At 35.2% G+C, this 14,748-nt stretch overlaps 1 protein-coding gene across 3 annotated transcripts in view; it reads left to right on the forward strand.

Annotated features, from left to right (window-relative positions):
• The window catches only part of LOC133646940 (uncharacterized), a 54,654-nt gene that overhangs the window by 10,166 nt on the left and 29,740 nt on the right, over positions 1-14,748 (forward strand). For all 3 annotated transcript variants that reach the window (XM_062042887.1, XM_062042888.1, XM_062042889.1), the window contains exons 2-11: positions 126-242; positions 581-691; positions 758-1,054; positions 4,102-4,161; positions 6,587-6,640; positions 6,704-6,769; positions 6,841-6,917; positions 8,298-8,419; positions 13,712-13,790; positions 13,856-13,988. In XM_062042887.1, coding sequence (XP_061898871.1) covers positions 141-242; positions 581-691; positions 758-1,054; positions 4,102-4,161; positions 6,587-6,640; positions 6,704-6,769; positions 6,841-6,917; positions 8,298-8,419; positions 13,712-13,790; positions 13,856-13,988 — 1,101 coding nt within the window. In that variant the 5' untranslated portion in view covers positions 126-140. The remainder of the gene's footprint in view (positions 1-125; positions 243-580; positions 692-757; positions 1,055-4,101; positions 4,162-6,586; positions 6,641-6,703; positions 6,770-6,840; positions 6,918-8,297; positions 8,420-13,711; positions 13,791-13,855; positions 13,989-14,748) is intronic.

Here is a 14,748-nt window from a genome sequence, read left to right on the forward strand (position 1 = left end):
TAGCTCTTTGCAGTTTTTACATTTTTAACAATTTTGCAAAAGTCCGATAAGTGGGAAGTGTTAGCATGTGTCGACAAACAAAACAAAACCCTGCGTGACCTTCTCCTGGGTTCCTCCTCCTCCAGGTTCCGGACCTCCCCATGGCTGGTTATGACGAGGACATCGCTAAGAACCCCTTCTACTTGGCGCTGGAAAAGCAGAGGCCTGACCTGTGCGCCCAAGTGGCCCAGCTCCACGGCATCGTGAGCCCCTCTCTCTCTTTCCCCCCACCTCACCTCAAATAGATCTGTAGAAGAAGAACCAAGAACGTGGATTTTGGAACGTTCCAGCAACTCCTCAGAAGTCCCCTGGAGAGGGATAGCATTTATGATTAGACTAATATCTGGTGGAGGGAGGAGGGGCAGTGTGTGTGGGGGCCCTCTCCTCTCTAAGTCTAAGTCCACAGCTATTCCCTCCTTTATTCCAGGTTGTTTTGTTAGATTTTCTGCACCCGTACTGAGTAACAAAATATCTCAGTAGCATAGCTTGAGTTGAGATGGATGAGTTGATCCCAAAGACTGAAGATGTGGTTTTGTTCCAGGTTCTGGTGCCGTGCTGTGTCAGTCTGGGCCAGAGCAGCCTGTCCAGCTGCCACTTTGACAGCTACGTGCTGCAGCCTGGAGAAGGGCGCTACCACACCGCTGATGGACAGGTTGGGCTTTTACACGCCGCTCATCAGCTCCTGGGTGGGCTCTCATATTTCCCTGGTGTGTGGCAGGAGGTCAGGATCCAGGAAAGGCAGGTCCTGCTGGGGTCCGGCTCGTCCGTCCCCATCCTGTTCGAGGAGACCTTCTACAACGAGCGGGAGCAGAGCTTCAGCATCCTCTGCATCTCCCGGCCCGTCGAGGCGGCGCCAGGCCCGGCCGAGCTCGGCCCGTCTGCGCCGTACTGCTTGAAGAGTCTGGAGGAGGTGGAGGACTTCCTGGGCCGCCATGTCCACAAGTTGGACAAGATGATCCTCAACTTCTGCCAGGCCTTCAAGGAGCACGAGAGGAAGGGACTCCGACACCACATGGTGGGACACCTGCTCCACTCCATCTTAGGCCCGGTCATAAAAGCAACTTTATTCTCATTTAAAAATAAGAGTCGAAAATATGTAATAAAAGGTCCAAATTATGAGGTACATTTGATATTCTGAGATAAGAAAGTCATAATTATGAGAGTAAAAAGGAAAAAAAAATTGATAAATCCAAATCTTGAGCTACAAAGTTGAAATTATGAAATAAAAAGGCAAAATTATGAAATAAAGAGTCCTAATTGTGAGATGAAAAATTGAAATAATCAGATAAAAAGTCGAAAAACATAAGATAAAAGTCGAAAACATAAGATAAAAGTTGAAATTATGAGATAAAAATGTTGAAATTACGACATTAAAAATGTGAAAATATCACATAAAACATTGAAATTGTGAGATAAATCGAAATTATGAGGTAAAAAAATAAAAGTGATGAGATAAAAAGGCGAAATTATAAAATAGAAGTCATAATTATGAGATAAAAGTCAAAAACATAATATAAAGGATGAAATTATGAGATAAAAATGTTAAAATTATGACATTAAAAATTTGAAAATATCAGATGAAAAATTTAAATTGTGAGCTAAATCAAAATTATGAGGTAAAAAAATAAAAATGATGAGATAAAAAGGCGAAATTATAAAATAGAAGTCATAATTATGAGATAAAAAGACAACATTTTGAGATCAAGTTGCAATTACGAGATAAGAAAGTCATAATTCTGAGAGTAAAAAGGCAAAATTATGAAATAAAAAGTCACAATTATGAGATGAAAAATTTAAATAATGAGATAAAAAGTCAAAAACAAGATAAAAGTCGAAATAATGAGATAAGAAAGTTGAAATCATGACATAAAAAAATCAAAATTATCAGATGAATTTAAATTGTGAGAAATCGAAATTATGAGGTAAAAATGTTTTAATTATGAGATAAAAAGGCGAAATTACAAAATAAAAGTCATAATTATGAGATAAAAAGACAACATTACGAAATGAGAAAGTTTAAATTACGAGATAAGAAAGTCATAATTATGAGAGTACTGGTAAATAGGTGAAATTATGAAATAAAAAGTCATAATTAGGAGATAATAAACTTGAAATGATGAGATAAAAATTTTAAAACAAGACAACAAGTTGAAATTATGAAATGTAAAGTCGTAATTATGGGATAAAAAAACATTTAAATTATGATATTAAGAAATGGTGATGTAAAAATCTAAATTATGAGATAAAAAGGCAAAATTATGAAATAAAAGTTATAATTATGAGATAAAAAGACAACATTACGAGATAAAGTTGAAACTACACGAAAAAGTCATAATTATGAGAGTAAATTGGCGAAATTATTATAAATAAAAAGTCATAATTATGAGATAGTAAAGTTGAAATGATGAGATAAAAATTCAAAAACAAGATAAAAAGTTGAAATGATGTGATATAAAGTCGTAATTATGAGATTTTTTTTTTATTATGATATTAAGAAATTATTATGTAAAAATCTAAATTATGAGATAAAAAGGCAAAATTATGAAATATAAGTCATAATTATGAGATAAAAAGACAACATTACAGATAAGAAAGTTGAAATTACAAGATAAGAAAGTCATAATTATGAGAGTAAACAGGCAAAATTATGAAAAATATAAAAGTCATAATTATGAAATAATAAACTTGAAATTATGAGATAAAAATTGGAAAACAAGATAAAAACTTGAAATTATGAGATATAAAGTAGTAATTAGGAGATAAAAAAAGTTAATTATGAGATCAATCAAAATTATGAGATAAGAAAGTTGAAATCATTGAATTAAATGTTTTGAATTATGAGGCAACAAAATTTAAATGATTTAAAAATCTAAATTATGAGATAAGAAAATTAAAATCCGATTAAAAAATCGAAATTACGAGATATAAAGTCAAATTAAAAAGTCGAAATTATGAGATAAACTTGAAAATATGAGATAAAAAGTCGAAACTATGAAATAAGAAAATTTAAATTATGAGATTAAAAATATAAAAACTATGAGATTAAAAATCAAAATTTTGAGATAGAAAATTTATATTATGATGCAGAAAGTCAAAATTATGAGATAAGAAAATGTTAATTATCAGAAAAAAAAGTCGAAATAATGAAATAAAACCCTCATGATTATAAAATAGAAAGTAGAAATTATGAGATAATATATAAATTATGAATAAAACCCTCATGATTATGAAATAGAAAGTAGAAATTATGAGATATTTAAATTATGAAATAAAACCCTCATGAATATGAAATAGAAAGTAAAAACTTTGAGATTAAAAAAAAAAATCTAAATTATGTGTTAGAAAGTGTGCATGTGCTGCAGTGTTAACTTTGTATCTCATAATTTTAACTTTGTATTTTATAATTTTGATTTATCTCATAATTTCGATGTTTTATCTCATAATGGGGAATTTTTATCTCATCATTTTGACTTTTTATCTTGTAATTATGACTTTTTATCTCCAAATTTCCACTTAATCTCATATTTTCGACTTTTTATCTCATAGTTTTGATCTTTTTTAATTTAAATTTCACCTTTATTTTAAAATGTTAACTTTTTATCTCATAATCTTGATTCTATATTTCATAATTTCTGCCTTATACCTCTTATAATTAAGTTCACCATTGGGGGATTTCTTTTGTGTGATGGAAACAGGCTTCCAAAGTCTTACGAGCAGAATGTTTTTATCGGTCAGAAGCACACACAGAAATACAACAACACAGTCCAATCATTGGTGCAGCTGGCAGACCACATGAAGACCCAGTGGAGCTTCTCAACAACATTGCATTATATTGACTTTATTCTTCATGGTAGTTTTTATTCCTGCACACAAGTCAAGGCTGGTGTGAGGCCATGCATGCAAAGTTTAGTTGAAAACTGTCCCTGTGTGACAAAAACAATAGTTTCGTGTCAACATTTGAATCAATCATGCAAGAAAGTCTCTGTGATTCATCAACATTGTGATAATCCAATTATTTATATTTATTTATTCGTTTATTGTTGTGTTTTTTCCTTTTGTCAGGACTCAGTCCATGGGCTGTACACTCGATGTCTTCAGTGTTTGCTGAGAGACTCTCGTCTGGTGAGTGGGACATGAACTCCTCCCTATTGTAAAGTGTGCACTTGTCCAATGTAATAGATGTCATGTATCGCATACAACAACGTAATAAATGCCATATATCATATAGGACAACGTACTACATGTCATATAGCGCATACAACAACGTAATAGATGTCCTATTACATACAACAACGTAATAGATGTCCTATCACATACAACAACATAATAGATGTCATGTATCGCATACAACAACGTAATAGATGTCATGTATCACATACAACAACGTAATAAATGTCATGTATCACATATGACAACGTACTACATGTCATATAGCGCATACAACAAAGTAATAGATGTCATATATCACATACAACAACATAATAGATGTCATGTATCGCATACAACAACGTAAGAGATGTCATGTATCACATACAACAACGTAATAGATGTCATGCATCGCATACAACAACGTAATAGATGTAATATATCACATACAACGTAATAGATGTCATATATCGCATACAACAGCGTAATAAATGTCATGTATCACATACAACAACGTAATAGATGTCATATATCACATATAGATGTCATGTATCACATACAACAACGTAATAGATGTCATGTATCGCATACAACAACGAAATAGATGTCATGTATCGCATACAACAATGAAATAGATGTCATGTATTACATACAACAACGTAATAGATGTCATATATCACATACAACAATGTAATAAATGTCTTATATCAAATACAACAACGTAATAGATGTCATATATATCATACAACAGCGTAACAGATGTCATATCACATACATCAACGTAATAGATGTTATATATCACATACAACAATGTAATCGATGTCATGTATTGCATACAACAACGTAATAGATGTCATGTATCGCATACAACAACGTAATAGATATCATATATCGCATACAACAACGTAATAAATATGTATCGCATACAACAACATAATAGATGTCATGTATCGCATACAGCAATGTAATAGATGTCATATATCGCATACAACAATGTAATAGATGTCATATATCACATACAACAACGTAATAGATATTATATATCACATACAACAACGTAATAGATGTCATATATCACATACAACAATGTAATAGATGTTATATATCACATACAACAACGTAATAGATGTCATATATCACATACAACAACGTAATAGATGTCATGTATCACATACAGCAATGTAATAGATGTCATATATCGCATACAACAACGTAATAGATGTCATATATCACATACAACAACGTAATAGATATTATATATCACATACAACAACGTAATAGATGTCATATATCACATACAACAACGTAATAGATATTATATATCACATACAACAACGTAATAGATGTCATATATCACATACAACAACGTAATAGATGTCATATATCACATACAACAACATAATAGATGTCATATATCGCATACAACAACATAATAGATGTCATATATCACATACAACAACGTAATAGATATATATCACATACAACAACCTAATAGATGTCATATATCACATACAACAACGTAATAGATATATATCACATACAACAACCTAATAGATGTCATATATCACATACAACAAAGTAATAGATATTATACATCACATACAACAATGTAATAGATGTCATATATCACATACAACAACGTAATAGATATATATCACATACAACAACCTAATAGATGTCATATATCACATACAACAAAGTAGTAGATATTATACATCACATACAACAACGTAATAGATGTCATATCTCATACAACAATGTAATAGATGTCATATATCACATACAACAACGTAATAGATATTATACTGTATATCCCATACAACAACGTAATAGATGTTATATATCACATACAACAACGTAATAGATGTTATATATCACATACAACAAAGTAATAGATGTCATATCACATACAACAATGTAATAGATGTTATATATCACATACAACAACATAATATATGTTATATATCACATACAACTAAGAAATAGATGTCATATATCACATACAACAACATAATATATGTTATATATCACATACAACAAAGTAATAGATGTCATATATCACATACAACAACGTAATATAAACGTTTATAGCAGAAGAAAAAAGATGTGCATCAGAGTGTGTGTGGAATATTGCATCATTAGGTAGAATATTATCGATACATCAACTTATTATCACACGTTTTTCTGCATAACTCTTAGAAGAACCTCTAAAGTCATTCGTCCCTTATGACGTTGCTATGGTAACCGTCTGTGTTGGTCAGAGAAAATATTAAGTAGTCATGCCAGGAGGCTTTATTATTGTCATCATGATTACCATTACGGGTCATGTGGATTCCAAATAATATGTGTCCAAATAATCTTCACTTCCTGTCTTGTGATGTGTTCTGATGTTTGCGTGCAGAAGGTCCTGGCCAAGCAGGAAGTCCAGATGAACGTGCTGAAGCAAGCAGTGGAGGTAACCCACACATCTGCTCTGGCCTTCTGGCTCTGCTCGGTCACATGACCTCCTCTCTTGCAGGTCTACCTCCATCACGGCATCCACGGCCTCATCTTCAACTACGTGGGCTCGCTCGAAGCCAGCCAGGTACGCCGGCGGCAGGAAAGTCCCGTCTCCGTCCAAGATGGCTGACATTGCTCTGTCCGTGTCGTCCACAGGACGCCGCCTTCAACAAGACCACCCGGAGTCTGCAGGAGCTCCAGCACAAAGACTTGGGAGTCAAGCCCGAGTTCAGGTGACTTTTCGACGTCAATAGGGGCCCTTCGTGAACGATCGGACGTCTCAGCATCTTTTCTTTGTTGGCATCAAGCAATGGTGTGGTCAAGCGCAGGGGTTCTTAATCTAACTTTTCCACTACAAAGGGGGCCGGGGCCTTCTCAAATATTAACACTGAATTAGTAATCTAATATTCAATAACTATAGCTAACTTACTTGCAGTTTAACAGGACATTGTCAATTGATATGAAAGCATGTGTTAATCACAAATATTTGTTGTTGTTTTTTTTACACAAACGTAAGAATTAGGTCAGGCTGATTAGAAAAATTAGGACTAATCAAATCAAATACTGATGAAAAATAAATGTGCATACAATAGTGTTGTGCTAAAATAATTCCATTCTAATTAAATGAATAATACATTATATGTTTCTTAAATTAAAAAAAAAAAAGAATAATGTTTCTTAAATTAAAAAAATATATATAAATAAAAAAAATTAAAGTGCAAATTGTATTGTGCTAAAATAATTCCTTTCTAATTAAATGAATAATAAATAATATATGTTTCTCAAATAAAAAATAAATGAATATTTCTTAAATAAAATTTAAAAAAAAAAAAAAATATATATATATATATATATATATATATATATATATATATATATATATATATATGTATATGTATATATGTATATGTATATATGTATATATATATATATATATATATATATATATATATATATATATATATATATATATGTTTCTTAAATTAAAAAAATTAAAGTGCAAATAATGAAAAATAAATGTACATACAATTGTGTTGTGCTAAAATAATTCCATTCTAATTAAATGAATAATAAATTATATGTTTCTTAAATAAATAAATAAAATTAATGTTTCTTAAATTTCAAAAAAAAAATATATATATATATATATATACATATATATGTTTCTTAAATTTAAAAAATTAAAATGCAAATTGTGTTGTGCTAAAATAATTCCATTCTAATTAAATGAATAATAAATGGTAAATGTTTCTTAAATAAAAAAAATAAATGAATGTTTCTTAAATAAAATAAAAAAAAATAAAAAAATGTATATGTTGCTTAAATTAAAACAATTTAAGTGTAAATGAAAATACAGCGTCACCACTTGAGTCATAATTTTTGCGCTAAAGAAACTTCTCTATGACTTGAGCTTCAACCTTCTTCTGTTTGATTGAGATTGTCATTACTGCCTCAAGTGGTGGGAAAGTGTCTTGTTTTTCCACTCTACTTCTACTTTAAGTGGGGCTTTAAGTGTGTTTCGATATCTTGACTCGAAACTAGCAATATATACCTGGTGAGATTGTGACTTTCCCCCCGGCGTGACTCGTTGACGTTCTGCTGTTTTGCTCCAGCATCAACATGTCTCGCGCCAAACGAGAGCTGAGTGGACTCAACCGGCAGACGTCGCCGCTGCTCAAACTCCTCTGCCTGCGTCGTGTCGCCCTGATCGCCACGCACACGCCCACCTCCGCAGGTAAGCGTCGCGTGCGTGCGATTATCACACTTTTTAACAAGTTTAGGGATGTAAAAAGTGCTGATCTTGTTGAAAAATGTAAAAAAGGGCTTGTTTTCTAGCGCGTAATGTTTGCTGTGTCCTGTTAGTCGCAGATTCAATCTGATGGCCTCAACAATCATCGCCCTGTTCGCCTAATTCTTGTTTGTCTGCCGGCCAATTACCTCGTTTGAGGGAATCTCTGCCACCTAACAGTGTGTGTGTGTGTGTGTGTGTGTGTGTGTGTGTGTGTGTGTGTGTGTGTGTTCTTGTATTCTACCCTTCTTGAGACACCAACAAGGAAAAGTGCCTTCCATATGTGGACCGGTGAACAAGTTAGGACCAAAACCATGGTCCCAATACGGAAAACCATTGCATCTAATAGAGAATGTCTCATTTGCACCCCTGGTGGTGAAATCTATCAAAATGAGGGTGGTCCCAAAAAGGAGAGATTTTTCAAATTGACTTTGTCGGTTTTAAAAGTGCTCCCCCTCTGGTCAACATATGAAATAACAAGTGTGTGTAAAAATTCGAAGTGCTCTCCCTCTGGCCAACATATGTAATAACAAGTGTGTGTAAGAAATTGAAATGGGCTCCCTTTGGCCAAAATTTATGAAAACAATTGAATAAATATTTATATAGAGACATACTGTAATAACTTGAAGTAAATAATGAAGATTAAAGGCCTACTGAAATGAAATGTTTTTATTTAAACGGGGATAGCAGATCTATTCTATGTGTCATACTTGATCATTTCGCGATATTGCCATATTTTTGCTGAAAGGATTTAGTAGAGAACAACGACGATAAAGATCGCAACTTTTGGTATCTGACAAAAAAAAGCCTTGCCCCTACCGGAAGTAGCGTGACGTAGTCAATTGAACATTTCCGCAAAGTTCCCTATTGTTTACAGTGATGGCGGCCAGAAGTGAGAGCGATTCGGACTGAGAAAGCGACGATTTCCCCATTAATTTGAGCGAGGATGAAAGATTTGTGGATGAGGAAAGTGCAAGTGAAGGACTAGTGGGGAGTGGAAGCGATTCAGATAGGGAAGTTGCTGTGAGAGGCGGGTGGGACCTGATATTCAGCTGGGAATGACTACAACAGTAAATAAACACAAGACCTATATATACTCTATTAGCCACAACACAACCAGCCCAAAGGACCGTTCACCTAACCCAAGGTTCATAAAGCTTATATATTTACCCAAAGTTACGTACATTTAATATGCCACAAATTAATCCCGCATAAAAACACCTAGGTGTTTGTTATGCTAGCTCTTAGCTATAGCTAGGAGCTAGTATACTAGCTCCCGTCCATATAACCTGCCAATACAATTCAAACACCTGCACAACACACACAATCACTCAGCCCAAAGGACCGTTCACCTAACCCAAGGTTCATAAAGCTTATATATTTACCCAAAGTTACGTACGTGACACGCACGTACGAGCAAGCGATCAAATGTTTGGAAGCGCAGCTGCGTACTCGCGGTACCGCGTATGCGTCTGTGTATCCAAATCAAAGTAATCCTGGTAAGAGTCTGTGTTGTCCCAGTTCTCTACAGGCGTCTGTGTATCGAAGTCAAAGTCCTCCTGGTAAGAGTCTCTGTTGTCCGAGTTCTTCGATCTTGACTGCATCTTTCGGGAATGTAAACAATGAAACACCGGCTGTGTTGTGTTGCTGACTTCCCTCGCAAAATACTCCGCTTCGCACCGACAACTTTCTTCTTTGCTTGCTCAGCTTCTTTCTCCATAATGCAATGAACAAATTGCAATAGATTCACCAACACAGATGTCCAGAATACTGTGGAATAATGAGATGAAAACAGAGCTATATTGTATTGGCTTCAATGGGGGAGCCATACCGCTGTTAAACTGGCTACGTCACGCGCATACGTCATCATACCGAGACGTTTTCAAGCGGAAGTGTGGCGGGAAATTTAAAATTTCACTTTATAAGTTAACCCGGCCGTATTGGCATGTGTTGCAATGTTAAGATTTCATCATTGATATATAAACTATCAGACTGCGTGGTCGGTAGTAGTGGCTTTCAGGAGGCCTTTAAAAACCAACTAGATGAGGCAATTCCTTACGGAATTGCATGTGAATGCTCCAATGCTTAAGTTGAATGGAAATCCTGGATATTTTTTTTAATTGTTAAAGTAGAGCATACAATTCCCAAACAGGCTGAATATTTTTGAAGTTGGAACAGTTTGAATCAGATGAAAAATTGTGGAACTTTGAGGAATATCCCATTGATTTCAATGGGAATTTCCCCAAAATTCGGCAACTTCGGGAAAAGCGGGACATTTTTTGAAAATGGTAAAAAAAAAACTTGAATGGTCTGAATGATATGGTTGGTGTTGGAATTTTTCAAATTGGTGGAGAAATGTTGAAGTAGTAACATGTTCAGGAATGTTTTAACGGTTGAAGTGGGTTGAAAAATGTGGGAGGAGTAGTTGCCACACTGCAAAAACTGAAATCTAAGGAAGATTAAATATCTCAAATAAAGGTGATATTTGCTTATTTTCTGTATGATAAGATAATTCTTCTCACTAAGCAGATTTTATGTTAGAGTGTTTTACTTGTTTTAAGGGTTTTGGTCCTAAATGATCTCAGTAAGATATTACAACTTGTTGCTGAGATTTTATGACCTACATTGAGTAAAACATGCTTGAAACTAGAATATAAACTGATGCAAAGATGTGTCATCAACACTCACAGGTATAAAACTACTTTTTTAAAGTAATAATTTCTTACTTCAAGCATGAACAAAAACATCATGATGTCGAGCGCATATCATTATGTCAAGATAATGGCACTAGCATTTACTTCATTTAAGAATATTTTTCAACATATTGAGCAAAAAGGTCTTTTTTTTTCTACCAAGAAAAGTGCACTTATTAGTGAGAATATACTTATTTTAAGGTATTTTTGGGTTCATTGAGGTTAGCTAATTTGACTTGTTTTGGAAAGTCTTGACAAGCCAAATTTTCTTGTTCTATTGGCAGATAATTTTGCTTAGTTCAAATAAAATACCCCTCATTTTTGCATTTTTTTTTTTCTTGTTTTTGAACACTGACTTTTTGCAGTGCATAAAAAAAGGGTGGAAATAAGGCTTTGGAGAACCAGGAATTCTGGAAAATCCTGGAATTTTTTTGAACTTGAAAAAAAAAAGGAGTTTGAATTTCCGGGATGGTGGAATGGTTTGAATAGGTTGAAAAATGTGGAAATGGTGGAAGTTTGAAAAATGGCCAATTCATTTTGAATGGGGGAAAAATGTCCTGGAAAACCTGGAATTCTTGGAAATCTGGGAGTGTTTGTAATTTGTCAAGGGAAAGCTCGCCATTGCCGAATAGGCCGAACAGTTTCAAGTTGGAACGGTTTTAATGGGGGGAAAAATGTGGAAGTTGGAGCGCGCCAAAATCTGGAGAAGAAGAAGAAGTTGAATAGTAAATATGTGTGAATGCTTTGGAGCAATTGCACAATTACAAACAAAAAATAAAAAAATTAACAAAAAGCTTACCTTTTTTATATTTGTATAGTATGTATTTATTATTAATGTTGTAAATACAAATCTTTATATATCTTTAGAAAGGGTGGTCCTAAAGAGGTCAGAGGTCTCAAGAAGGTAACAATACAAGATTGTATGTGTGTGTGTGTGTGTGTGTTTTCTGGCAATGCTTACTCAATGTGGACATCGCTCTGTTTACACACCTTTAGCGGGACCTCTGACGGTATGGGGACAAAAAAACAGGTCCCCTAAAGGGAAACATTCTTAAAATGATAGTCAGATCCATTCTGAAGATGCCTAAGTGATTTTTAAGCTTTGGCCCATAAAACATGTTTACTGGTTAGTTTGAGTGTGAGACATTTGCACAGCAGCCCCCTCATCGGGCTGTAGCTGGTACTGCACTCGCTGCTTTTTTAAATGGTCCTCAGTAGGTAATCGTGCATTCGTGCATGTTGATATCATATAGGAGTTCGTTAAAGTATGACCCCTTCTTGGTCGCTGAAAAATGGAAGACGAAAACCAAGATGGCCGACTTCCTGTTGGTTTTCAGGTGTGGGTTCCTGAGACTTTTATGTGCGTCCCGTCATGATAGACGTCTCCCACGATTTTCGTGTCGATACGTGAAACCAGTAGGAGGGGCTAACTTTTTTAAATTTTTCTTTCAAAGGTGGCGCTAGAGAGGCAATTATTACATTTCATTTTCAGGAATCTAAAATATAAAATTTTTCCCCATACCTGACGCGCCTGCAAAAAATGGGGACTTTTCGTGCATGTTAATATCATTTAGGAGTTTGTTAATGTATGACCACTTTTTGTTTACTGAAAATTGGAAGACGAAAACCAAGATGGCCGACTTCCTGTTGGTTTTCAAATGTGGGTTCCTGAGACTTTTATGTGCGTCCCGTCATGATAGACGTCTCCCACGATTTTCGTGTCGATACGTGAAACCAGTAGGAGGGGCTAACTTTTTTACATTTTTCTTTCAAAGGTGGCGCTAGAGAGGCAATTTTTACATTTCATTTTCAGGAATCTAAAATATAAAATTTTTCGCCATACCTGACGCGCCTGCAAAAAATGGGGACTTTTCGTGCATGTTAATATCATTTAGGAGTTTCTTAATGTATGACCACTTTTTGTTTACTGAAAATTGGAAGACGAAAACCAAGATGGCCGACTTCCTGTTGGTTTTCAGGTGTGGGTTCTTGAGACTTTTATGTGCGTCCCGTCATAATAGACGTCTCCTTCGATTTTCGTGTCGATACGTGAAACTGGTAGGAGGGGCTAATTTTTTTAAATTTTAATTTCAAAGTTGGCGCTAGAGAGCCAATTTTTAAGTTTCATTTTTGGAGCTCCAAAATCAAAACATTTTCGCCATACTTTCATACTTTCGCCTGCGAAATATGTGGACTTTTCGTGCATGTTAATATAAAATAAGAGTTCAGTAGTCACATACAAATTTGTGTGAATAATTCAAAATGATTTAAATTTGGTCCCCATGAACCATATTAACTCTTTTTCCCAAGGGTCCCCAGTAAGAATGATCAGCACATTACTTCATCAATCCAGAGATTTTAAAGATGTGTATGAGCTAACTGGGCAGTGGACATTTTACCTCATTTTTTTTATGCCTCCACACCCTGTAGAAAAGGTGCTCCCCACAAGTGATGATCATATATTTTTGTCCCCATTCCACATGATAACCAGTATGTGTGTGTGTGTGTGTGTGCGGGTATGTGTGTGTGTGTGTGTGTGTTGCAGTCAGCATCGAAGCTGTGTGCGCAGATGACCTGCTCTCCGTCATCCTCTACCTTCTGATCAAGATGGACGTCCCCAACTGGTGAGCGTGTGGCCGTGCGGGCTGGTACGGCGCCGTGCCCACCTGGTAACGTCCCTTCATTCCAGGATGGCCAACCTGAGCTACATGAAGAACTTCTGCTTCAGTCACTCCGGCAAAGATGAGCTGAGCTACTGCCTGAGCACCTTTGAGGCCGCGGTGGAGTACATCAACCTGGGCAAAGTGCACCAGGCGCTCTCGGTACGTCATTTTTTTACGTCATAATTTAATTAATTTTTACCCCATATTTGTTCCCACTACCGCACCTTAAGTTGGAATCCTTAATCTCGTTGTATGCAAATATAATGACAATTAAGTCCATTCTATTCTATTCTTTTTTTCTCCCGCACGTTACCTGCACGGCTCCGCACGTAGCGTAGGTGTGATGTGCCACACCACATTTGTCACGGTGACGTTCGGATAAGGCTAATAAACCAACGTGCTAACGTCGGAGCGGCCAGTTGGGATCTATTGACCGATTATTGGCGGCGATATTTGGCATTTTGACATACTCTGGAACCTCAATTTAGTATCTTGAGGGAAGTCTTGGCTTATCTGCTTAGGCTGCTGCCCCCGCGACCCGACTTTGGATAAGCCGAAGAAGTTGGTTCTTAAACAGGGTTCAAAAATGGAGAAGTTTGTATAGTGAAGCAAATTTTCCATACGAAACGAGACAAAAAGAGAAAGAAAAGAAAATATGTAAAAATTCATTATATTACTATTATTATTATTCAATTGATAAAAACTACATCTTATGGCGTTTTTGGCCTGAAAAAAGAACATTTGTTTTCAAATATGGCTTCTTGGGACTTTTCCTGTAATGGTGGATGTGGAGGTTGCCCTCTAGTGGGTTCCTCGGACCACCACACACTGCCACGAGAGCCCGGATCAGGGTTACAACACTGTTTTATTTTCATAAAATAGTGCAAGTGTTTTGCTTCCCAGCAAAATGTGTTTCTGC

This window comes from Entelurus aequoreus, linkage group LG03 (genome assembly GCF_033978785.1).
Source record: "Entelurus aequoreus isolate RoL-2023_Sb linkage group LG03, RoL_Eaeq_v1.1, whole genome shotgun sequence".
NCBI lineage: Eukaryota > Metazoa > Chordata > Actinopteri > Syngnathiformes > Syngnathidae > Entelurus > Entelurus aequoreus.